Source organism: Marmota marmota, unplaced genomic scaffold (assembly GCF_001458135.2).
Source record: "Marmota marmota marmota unplaced genomic scaffold, marMar, whole genome shotgun sequence".
Classification (NCBI taxonomy): domain Eukaryota; kingdom Metazoa; phylum Chordata; class Mammalia; order Rodentia; family Sciuridae; genus Marmota; species Marmota marmota.
The window spans coordinates 17,746,365-17,758,163 of record NW_025999880.1 but is presented as its reverse complement, the minus strand read 5'-3'; the positions used below and the strand labels follow the sequence as shown (position 1 = coordinate 17,758,163).

At 37.5% G+C, this 11,799-nt stretch overlaps 1 protein-coding gene and 1 non-coding gene across 3 annotated transcripts in view; both read right to left on the bottom strand.

Annotated features, from left to right (window-relative positions):
- Positions 1-7,523, bottom strand: part of Krt222 (keratin 222) — a 10,283-nt gene extending 2,760 nt beyond the window's left edge. The window contains exons 1-5 of one of the 2 annotated variants that reach the window (XM_015495912.2): positions 7,340-7,523; positions 3,888-4,016; positions 2,831-3,051; positions 626-702; positions 314-449 (exon numbers count right to left, since the gene is read on the bottom strand). In XM_015495912.2, the coding sequence (XP_015351398.1) occupies positions 314-449; positions 626-702; positions 2,831-3,051; positions 3,888-4,016; positions 7,340-7,435 (659 nt within the window). In that variant the 5' untranslated portion in view covers positions 7,436-7,523. Of the gene's footprint in view, positions 1-313; positions 450-625; positions 703-2,830; positions 3,052-3,887; positions 4,017-7,257 lie in introns of both variants that reach the window. The other variant, XM_048791875.1, reaches the window with a different exon arrangement.
- A 2,565-nt stretch (positions 7,524-10,088) lies between these two features.
- Trnaa-cgc lies at positions 10,089-10,162 on the bottom strand. The gene has a single exon. It is a non-coding gene; the product is annotated as a tRNA-Ala (tRNA).
- Positions 10,163-11,799: the final 1,637 nt, after the last annotated feature.

Sequence of the window (11,799 nt, the reverse complement as noted above, 5' to 3'; positions counted from 1 at the left end):
GCCCCCCCCCCCCCTTTTTTAAATTTTGAGGCAAGTTTTCACTAAATTGCTTAGGCATTGCTGCTGAGGCTGGCCTCAGTCTCCCAAGTTGCTGGAGGCATGTGCCACCACACCCAGCTCATCTGAGTTTTTATGTACATATTATGTACAAAGAAGTCTTTATATACTGTATTTATGTACAGTTAAAAATCTTAGGATATTAAAAGTATGTTTAGAAACATTAAAATAAGATTAATTGCTGGGATTGTTTGATGGAAGTTAATTTTTTTACATATGTTTATTATTATTTCTTCATGAAAGTTATTTTACTTACTGAATAGTGCCATGAGCTTCAGTGCTTTCCTTCACAATATTCCCATTTAATATTGCCTGTTTGGTCACTGTTTCCACTTTTTCATCCTCATACTTTTGTGAGAGTTTTGTTGAAAAAGATATTTCATTTATAATGGCTGTAAAAATGTTATTTATGACATTAAATTACAATGTTAACATACTATTCACAATTAAATTAATAGTTTTATTAAAATATTACTTGCTTTTGTTACTTTGGAGTATTTAATTTCATTATAATCCCTATACATAGCACCTTACTTTTCAACTTAGTTTATTTATATAAGAAACTCACCTGAAGGTAAAACAAAACCAACTTTACTGGTGGTAGGTTTTTGATCTTTTTTCCCACCTTGGATACAACCATAATATCTGAAATTGGAAAGAACTGTATTATAGGAGCAACACTGTGTTAACAAGTAATTGAAACAAATAGGAAAGTGGATAAATTGTATATCATACAATGAATGCAATATATGACCATGAAAATAAGTGAATGAAGGCTATACTGTATCTCTGTGGATGAATCTCCTAAGCATAATGTTGCATGAAAAAAAAAATGCAACTAATTTTATAAAGATCAAAATAACATGTAAAACAATTTCATACTTTGTTTAGGGATACAAACGAATTATTATAAAGGAATATATGAGACTAATAAGCATCAAATTCAGGAATCAGGATAAGCAGAGGGGAGAGGATGAGATTGGGGGATATGGTGTAGGTGTCCAGGGAACTGCAACAACATTGGAAATACTTCTTAAACTGGGGGAAGTAGTACATGGGTGTTCATTATACTTTTCTTGATTTTTTTGGTACATCTTAAGTATAGCATTAAAGATTTTGGCACTAGAGATTGATCCAAAGGCTTAAATATGCTAGGCAAGAGCTCTATGGCTGAGCTACACCCCCATCACTTAAAAAAATCATTATTATTTCAAAAAACTGAGTTGCTTAGCGCCTTGCTGTTGCTGAGGCTGGCTTTGAACTTGAGACCCTGTCTCAGAGTTGAGGAGTCTGGCCTGAAACTTGCCATCCTCCTGTTGTAGCCTCCTGATAGCTAGGATTACCTGAATGTGCACTGTGCTTAGCTAGAATGATTAAATTTTAGAAAATCACATTATAGAAATAAATACTAAAGAGCAATTTGGCAACATCTTGAATGATTAGGACTTAAATAAAATTCAAAACTGTTCTTTTTACCTAACAACATATGTATTATTGCTTATATGTGTATAAAACTTTATATAAAACTCTATCTCTATCTACATTAGCACTTACAGTGTGCCAGTTAAGCACTTGACACACATGAACTCATTTAATCCTCACAGAAATCCTATAAAGTAGGTATTATTCTCATTTTACAGATGAGAAAACTAAAGCACAGATTAAGTAACTTCCTCGAAGTCATACTGCTAGTAAGCAATATATTTCTGAGCTCATTAATGCTTTTTGAAGGATTAAATAAATGTCAAAACTTATGGGCCAAAGTTGTTTCATCTAGTTTTATAGAGGAATCAGAATTCTGAACAAGCAGGAACAAAGATTTCTTCTTCTCTTTTTTTTTTTTTTTGGTACTGGGAATAGAACCCAAGGGTGTTCCACCACTGAGCCACATTTGCAGCCTTTTATTTATTTATTTATTTTGCAGGGGGTGGGGGTGGGTGTTACCAGGAAATGAACCGAAGGGCACTAGATCACTGAGCCACACCCCCAGCCCTACTTTATGTTTTATTTAGAGACAGGGTCTCACTGAATTGCTTAGCACCTTGCTGTTGTTGAGGCTGGCTTTGAACTTGTGGTTCTCTTGCCTCAGCCTCTAGAGCTGCTGGGATTACAGGTGTGGCCACCACATCCCGCTAAAGGTTTATTTTTATGAGAACATGGAGAATTGGAGGTTATACCATGTTCAAAGATATTTGACCTCATTAGTGATATTGTATGAATAAATAAGAATTCCTGTTTTGGAGCCTTTTTCTCTCAGGACATCTGGAAGTCTTCTAAATCATGGCTCCAAAAAGTTTTCCTTTCCTTGGTTGTCTTATAATTACATTATTATTATTATTATTATTATTATTATTATTGGTATTTAATGTGTTGTGGAAGTGGGCCCTTTGGGTGGAGTTGTGGTGATAATATGTGACTTCAAAATTTCTTTGTGGATGGTTTATAGAATTAATATTAAAAGAGATGAACAGTAATTAAAAAGAGAAATAAGAAAGATCATTTCAGTACTGATCAGGAATTGTTTGCATTTTGTTCTGTTTGACCTTTCAACGGCCGATTTTGGCTCTTGGGTTCCTAGTGTTAGGAAGCTGTAAATAGCTCTTCCATGTATTCATTGCAGCATGTATTAATCCTGTTTTACTGGAGGAACTCAGTGACTATACCAGGTGATGACGGGTTTTGATTTTAGGTTTCATTTCTATGACTATATCAACAATGACATAAGTGGCTCTGTATGTCTGGTCCCTTGTCACTAGCTATGTAGATTAGGTACCTGATTTCTTCCTTTTCTAGGAGGCGGCGATAAGTTGCTATTTCTTGTTCCAGTCTCATCTTCGTGTTGAGAAGCATCTCATGCTCTTGCAGCTGCCTTTCGATGCCCTGCCTGACTTCCTGTAGCTCTCTCTCTAGTCCTTCAATCACAGCCTCTAGGTCTTGCAGCTGCATCTGGTAATGCTGCTCACTGGCGTGCAGGGAGTTTTCAAGGCCCCTTTCCTGTTTATAGAGATGCTCATCAGTGAATCAGTGACACAAAATGTGTTTCTGAAATCTGATTTGCAATGTCTTCATTCTATTGTGTGTGTGTGTGGCTTTTTTTCCTTTACTTTTTTTCTTTCTTTCTTTTTTTTTTTTTTGGAGCTAGGGAATCAAACCCAAGGCCTTAGTGCATGTTAGGCAATTCCTACCACCAAGCCCCTCCCCACTATTCTATTCTTATTTATTTTTTTAAGTTGCATTAATTATGTCTCATTTATGCAAGAGATGTTATCCTACAGCTTCATGTACATTCCAAATTTCTAAAACATATTTATATTTTATATACATAACTAGAGAGCTTATTATATTTCAAAAAAATCCTGTAATAATTCCTATGGCAAAAAGAAATCCTCTATATTGTGATTAACTTATTGTCACTCTGAGTAATTTGATTTTTTCTTTAAGTATTGAAAATACATTCAATGTCAAAGGCAGAGCAGATTGCTTATGCAAGGCATTTCAGGAAAAGGCTTCAATATTTCTATTAGAAATGTCAAAGGCATGAATTAAAAAAGCTCACTAGTAGGACTTTGGATGCTAATAAGCACCCTATTCCCTATTTCGACCTCTAGAGAGCCCCAGGGTGAACTAATTTTGAGTGAGTTGATAACAGCCAGTTATCAACTCACTCAAGGGTAGAACTGAGCAGCCTTGATTTTCAGTTTCTCACTGTAAAGTGAGGGGCATTATTCCTTTCCCTTCTTCTTCTGCGCATGCTGGGCAAGAACCCTCGCTGAGCCCCTCTGCCCCGTCTCAATCCGACATGGGATGCTGCTTCCAGACCCTGGTCTCACCACGGCGTGGAGAGACTCGATTTCCACTTGCAGGTGGTGCCACTGGCGTCGAGCCTCCTTGAGTTCTGCTTGAGCTGCCTTCAAAGCCTCTTCATCTTTGTCCATTTTTCTGCTGATATCTTCTTCTAGCTGGAAGAAAGCCAACGACGGCAACAACAACCAAAGACAAAGAGCGCTCTTGAAAACGAAACGGATAAAAGCAATGATAAAAAAAAATGTACAGAAATCAAAATCATTTTTTCTTTTAATGGTTAGATTAACAAGGTGTGTCCTTGTGATTAGTTACAAATTAATTAAATAACGTGACGATGTCTATTGCGTGCGGAGCCTCAGCTTTCTCTGATATAAAGTGATTTCAAAAGTCCCTTCTGAATAGAATACAGTCTATGAAGTATGGAAAAATACATCAAATTTCATGAAAAAACATCCCCTCTTTTAGGGGTTAAATCTTTGACCTCTTTTCCTTAACTTTCCATTATTTATGGATCATTAAGGAAGAACTATTGAAAACTAATGATTATTTTCCATGTATTTTCTTGTAGCCTGTTTTTTTAAAAAAATATTTTTCAGTTGTAGGAGGACACAATATCTTTATTTTATTTTTACATGGTGCTGAGGATCAAACCCAGTGCCTCACATATGCTAGGCCAGCACTCTGCCTCTGAGCCACAACCCCCAGCCCCTTGTAGCCTGTTTTTTAGAAGCAGATACATAGCCATATATCCCCAAATGGGATCAGTTCTGGGACCAGGAGTACAAACTGGGAGTAAATATTACTGGAAAATATATTACTATTAATTAGAGGATTAAGTTATCATAGGCACTAAGGTTCTTAAATAGATTTATGAATTAAGAAAACCCACTGTTCATTTACCTTTTTCAAAATGATCTGATTAGAAGGCATCTTAATTTGGGGTATCTGGGGTAGTAATAAAAATGACATATTAAAGTTTATTTCAAATGTTCTGGTGCTGATATTGGAATTAAAAGAAAGTGTCTTTTTAAAAATATTTTTTTTTATTTGTAGATGAACACAATATCTTTATTTATTTATTTATTTTAATGTGGTGCTAAGGATCGAACCCAGTGCCTCATGCATGTGTGCCAAGCGCTTAACCACTGAGCTCCAACCCCAGCCCAAGAAAGTGTCTTTTAACAGAATTCTCAACATTTGGCCCCAAGAACAGTAAAAGCAACACATCAAATTGATTGTAATAGTTTGAAGCCAAAATGACAACTTTTATGTTCTTATGAAAATACATTTTAAAACTAAAAAAGTTAATTTGTACAATAGATTTTGTTTAAAAGAAATCGGACTAAATGAAAGGCTGCAAGTAAAGTTCAGGGCAAGGCATTAGAGGACACAACTCATTATGTTTCTTTTGGTTTGCTGGTTACTTGTTCTTAGAGTCAACTTGGCAAAGCCCATACAGCAAGGAACACATACCAAACAGAACTACCAAATAGAACGTGAAGAAACTTGCAACTGTAAAAGCATTAAAAATGCTGATGTCCACTGGTCTTTTGGATTCTGAGTATGGAATCAGCAGCTAAGCTTGGGAGGTAGTGAGATTCCCACTTCAACTGATAGAAGGTGGCAGAATTGATACTGGGCCAGTTCTGGGGCTAAAGCATTAAAAAGCCCTGACAGTTTCCCTTTCTATACTCTGGGAGCCCAGGACCATCATGTTACAAGTTTGGATACTCTGTTGGAGAGATGTAGATATGCCAGATGGAGAGAGTCCCTGAAGCTATGTGGAGTGAGACACAGGCTCAGTTGTCCTAACTTGAGCCAATCTAACAATGAAGGCCAAAGTGACAAACACATAAACGGGCCCCGTTGGTGGTTTCAGGCCAGGTGCGCTCTGAGCACTGCATCCCAGTCAACACCGAATGTGGTAGAAGAATTCCCCAACTGAGCCTTGTCACTCCACAGTATCATGACACAGAATGCTATGGCTATTTTAATCCACTGAGTTTTGGGGGTGACTTATTATACAGTGATTGGTAACCAAATAGCTTATGTTTCTTTATTTTATGATTTTTTTTTGTCCTGGAATGAACCCAGAACCTTGTGTTTATTTTGTGATAATTAAATAATCAGGCTTTTTTTGAACTCATTCCATCTGACTTTCCTGAATAATTTGGGAAATAAAATCTTTAAACTTTTATGTTAAAACACTGAACTAAACTTAATTACTTTTTTATTCAGATTTATTCATTTCAGCATTGAGTCTTGCAAACTAAACTTATATTTTTTCCATTCTTGCAAAACAAATTACTTATTGGGTTTATAATTTTAAGAAGTTGTCATCTAATATATTTTTTTGCCTTCTTATTGTAAAAGGTGAGTAAACTATTTTAACACTTAAATCAAGTTTCTCAGTGACTTTGCTTAGACTCAGGTAATGATCATTCTTTATGAAGATTGAAAATGTTACCCAGAGGTAAAATTTATATTAGTAAAATGAGTTGCTAATGGAATAAAGACCTGTGATTTCCTAGCAATATTTATTTCTCTTTTGGTGACCTTCGTAAGTAAACTTTCTGATGTATTTGGATGTTTGAAATAGAATTTGAACTCAGATATGATCAAACAAACCAAAACAAACCCCTGAAACAAAATCTCCAAATTTTTGAATATTTGTTTCAAGACTTGAGACCTTAATTAATTGCTAAAGGTGACTGTTATCTTAAAAGTAAGTTTGTAAAATCTGGATTTAGCCTTTAAGTTGGCTCTCTCTCTTTTTAAAATACATATTTCAAGCCACATGCAATATGCCAACATATTGGAAATAAACATTTCTGATAGTGCAAAACAAAACAAAACAAAAAAATCTATACCCTTAAATGTCCCTTAGCAAAATTTGGGAAATTTTGATTGTCAGAGTTTATATCAATGGTTCTGAATGCCATGCTCCCTACTCAGATGATTTCTCTTTATAACAGTCTAATATAAAACCGAACTCATTAAAAAGATCATAGAAACCTTTTAGAAACCTTTTAATCTCCAGAAAGCATTCAGGCCACCGACTCTTACTCCTAAAGCTTTCCTTTAAAAGACTATCCTTGGAATAATTTCTATAAATAACTCCGTACTCTTCTTTGAAGGGTTATTGGAAATGCATCCTTCCTGAAGAACATCCCAAGAAGGTCAGAGGGCACCGTTTTATGGCTTGTTGACCTCATGTTTTATTAATGACCGTAACCTCATATCATTCATCACAAAAATCAAATGCATCGATCAACATTTATTGAATGGTCATTTAACAGTGCAATCACAGTATTTCCCCCTGTCATTCCAGTCCCACTGCAGTAAAACCTACGCTCCTTCCCCAGTATATGCTGCATTGAAAAGGAAATACTGTACCTCAGAGAGGCCGGGACAGGAATTGGGTAGACATGGACTGTCTCCTTATCCTGGGAGGTGCCTGTCTGTATGAAATCATTACCTGGAGCCTTGCTGAGAGCACCGTCTCTATCTGATTGCTGGTGAGGAGCTTTTCATAGTTTGCCCTGATCTCATTGAGGAGCTGGGACAGTTCCATTCTTTTCCCATCCTCCACCTTGGCTAACTGAACCTTATTGATAGGATGAGTCGCTGCGGCAGAGCCTGCCGGGTCTGCGTCGCTGAGAGCAGGCGCCCCGCGCGGGGAGCCTTAAAGACGCAGAGCTCCTTTTCCTGAAGCCTCGGAAATCCCTGTGGTTTTTTCATCGAGGTTTGCCAATAAGGGGGCCCATCATGCGTTCCTGTTGTCACTGGTATTGTAGAAATGGCAGAATCTCCACGAAGGCAACGGAATTAAAAAGACCCTCAGTCATTCCTGAGCACGTGTTGGGGGCAAGGGGGGGGGGGATTCATTCATTGTGTGGAAAGGAAATGGGGCATAACATTCAGAAAATTATGTTTTGTTTTGTTTTTTCCCAAGATGGAAATAAAATCTGGGCCCATAGAGGATAGCTAAATTTTTTTCTTTTATGGTTTTTCTCACCATTTAGATTCTTTAAACAGAAAGGCTGTGGTTGATCGTTGGGATATGTATGTTGTAAATCATAAATATTCTGACAGTGATTGGGAAAAGTTACCATCAGACGAAATCGACAATTGTCATTAGCCACAGACCTGATTGGCTATTTCTCTCAACTGTGCAACTCTCCGTGGCCTGCGGACCTGATAGCAGATTTTGATGTATGGAGGTAAATCACAAAAGGCATATTTCAGGTAAAGCCAAGGCTAGTGGCAACTGCTCATAGAGTGTGGGAGCCACGACTTAACATGACCAGTGTTTGAACAAGGTGGAAGAAATAGAACCATTTTGGTCCCTGGAGAGGCCGATTTACTGAGAGATCACTTCTTCATTAGTAAACATGCAATTAGTGACAACTCATACCTAGAACACACCACTTGTGATCTTCCAAGATAGGGAGTACTTTGTGTCTCTGATTCCACTCAATCTTCACAATCCCTGACATTCTGTGGCCTGTAAAGGTGAGTAGACTAAGGCTGGCAGGAACTTTGATTGCTTGGCTGTATTTCATTGCTTCATCTGCCTCTGCAGTATCTCTCTTCCCACTTAAATTCCTTGTTCCATCTGGCACGCTGCTTGTTAGATGTGGCTGAAATGTTTTTTTTTTTTTTTTTTTTTTGTGGATGGATCTGTTGTGGTCACTCGTAGAGTGGCTTGGCTGAATTTTATATGGAGCACAGATCTTGGCTCTAGCGCTCACAGGGGCCTTTGCATGTACATCTAGCTTTTACAATTTCTGAATTAGTTTACTTCTGGCCAGATCAATCTGTACCTGGCATTCCCACAATCCTTTCTAAGCCAAGATGGCTCACCCCCAACTCCTGTGGAAGGGAGAGTTTCTAGATCATTTCTGGATGGATCCATCTCCTCCACACTCCCTGCCAGTCACAACTCCATAAATTGTTCAGAGACTTATAAGATAGCCTGATACAAGAAGCTCTGATGAAAGAGGGGCCACTGATGACCACCCAGGCCAAAACGATTCCCTTTCTTAGTGATCAATACTGAGACATATGAACAGAATGAGGCATTGGAAGCAGAGGAGAAAGAAGAACGTGATGAATTAAACTCTTACATTAAATTCAGGAACAATAAACTAAATGCTTCCTGTTGCTTTATAGGAGCTTCTGTTAACTCTGCCTAAAACAGAGAACTAAACTAGATTCTTCGGAGCCCTGTCCTGGCAATCTTCATTTTGAACAGATTTCCTAGGTATTTCCTATGAACCCCACAAAGTGCTATTACAAATATAGCATGGACCATAAATGCAAACCACGAAGTGATTTAAAACTTTCGAATAAGCATATCAAAAGATGTAAAAAGAAACAGTGAAGCTAACTTAACATTTTATTTTAACACCATATGTCTAAAATATAGTAATCAAAATAAAACATTAATGAGATTTTACATTTTTTTATTTAAAAAAATTTTTGAGGGGTACCAGGGATTGAACTCAGGGGCACTTGACCACTGAACCACATCCCCAGCCCAATTTTGTATTTTATTTAGAGGACAGGGACTCACTGAGTTGCTTGGTGCCTCGCTTTTGCTGGGGCTGGCTTTGAACTGGTGATCCTCCCGCTTCAGCCTCCTGAGCTTCTGGGATTACAGGTGTGTGCCACCACACCCGGCAAGATCTTGAATACCCTTTTCAAGGAAAAATACTGCTACACTGCTTTTCAAAAAAACTGGTCCTACCCAGGCATGGTGGCACATGCCTGCAATCCTAGCCACATAGGAGGCTAAGGCAGGAGAATGACAAATTAGAGACCAGCCTGGGTGACTTAGTGAGATCAGTCAATGAATTAATCAATCAAAAAATAAAAGAAGGTTTGAGGATGTAGCTCAGTGGTAGAGTGTTTGCCTAGGATGTTAAAAGGCCTGGATCCAATCTGTAGTACTGCAAACAAAACAAAACAAAAATATCCTACTTTTTATTTAAAAAATCAGTAATAATATCTCATCAAGACTATGGTCCATGCAAAATTGGGAGGGGTTCATGGAATTCTTTGTGTATTAGCCATAGTTACATCCTATTCTCTTATGCCTCAGATACCATATCAGAATTCCAATGGGCAAGGGTGTCAATCTTATAGATGATTATAACTTCACTGTAGTTTCTTCTTTTTTTTTAATGAGTAGGATTTGTTTTTTATTTTTATTTATTTATTTTTTGTGGTGCTGGGGATTGAACCCAGGACCTCGTGCATGCGAGACAAGCACTCTACCAACTGAGCTATATCCCCAGCCCCATTCACTGTAGTTTTTAAAATTACTTCCTTAATAGGAACAGGTTATTTCTAGTTATTAAAAGTGTACCTTATTCATAGGAAAGTTAGTTATAACAGACCTCACAACTGCTAACATGCTGTGGTCCAAGACTTCTTTCTAGGGAAAGCCACAGGATGTCTCTGTGTCTGCACACTGAAATCCCTTGAAGAACTTTAAAAAATAGTGATGAGTGAGTGCATCTCTTTTCCAGATATTCTGACTTCACGAGCTCAGGATGTGGCCTGAGCACCAGAATTGTAAAAACAAAAACAGATAGTAAAAAACATGTCCCCCAGCCAGTCTAAAACGCTGCATATTTGGGAAGCACTGTTACACATATAAGTTTATTCCCTTTCATTTCTCTCTCATTCTTTCTCCAGAAGAAATGGGTTAGGGGTCCAGTCTACACAAGCAAAAATAAATGAGCAGTACATTAAACTAAAAAGCTTCTGCAAAAGAAACGATCAGCAAAACTGAAAAGGCAACCTTAGGATTGGGGTAAAAAAGTTGTAAACCACAAATCTGATGGGGGTATATATCCAAAATTTGTAAAGAACTCTTTTATTTGGTATTGGGGATGAACCCAGAGGCCCTTAACCACTGAACTACATCCCCAGCCTTTTTAATTTTTTTTTTTTGAGACAATGTCTCACCAACTTGCTTAGGACCTCAGTAAATTGCTGAGGCTGGCCTCCAACTTGTGATCTCCTGCCTCAGCCTCCTGAGCTGCTGGGATTACAGGTGTGTGCCACCATGTCTGGCTGGAAAGAACTCTTACAACTCAGTAGCAGAAAGAAAAATAATCTATATAAGAAATGAGAAAAGGATTAGACCATTTCTGCAAAGAAGACATAAAAAATGGCTAACAGGTATAAAAGAAGGTGCCCGACATTATTAATTATCAGGGAAATACAAATTAAAACCATCAGGGGTTACCACTCATACTCTTTAGACGATGATAATCACAAAGATAGGAGATAACAAATGTTGACAAGGGTGGATAAAAGGGAAGCCAGGAACACTGTTGGTTGGAAATTAGTTTGGTACATACATTATGGAGAACAATATAGAGATTCCAATAGAAATTAAAAGTAGAACTGCCATATGACCCAGCAATCCCTCTTCTATGTATATACCCAAAAGAGATGGAATTACCACTACTTAAAGATATCTGCACTCCCACATTCATTGCAGCATTGTAATGAAAATAGCCAAAAATATAGAAACAACCATCACGTCCATCAATGGATGAATGGCTAAAGAAAATGTAGTATGTGTGTGCAATGGAATATTACTTCGTCTTAAAAAGCATATCCTGCCATTTGCTGCAACAGAGATGGACCTGGAGGACATTATGCTAAGTGAAATTAGCCAGACACAAAGAAAAATATTGCATGATTTTACTTATATGTGGAATCCTTTTACGAACCCCAAATGTTAAACATACAGAGTTAGAGAATAAAATAATGGTTACCTGGGTGAGGGTGGGGATGGGGAGAAGAAATTAGAGAGATGAAAGTTACAGGATACAAAGTAGCAGAGATGCAGGATGAACAAGTCTAGAGATTTAATGTATAATGCGAAGACTCTGGTTGATAGTTGGAATTTTCATT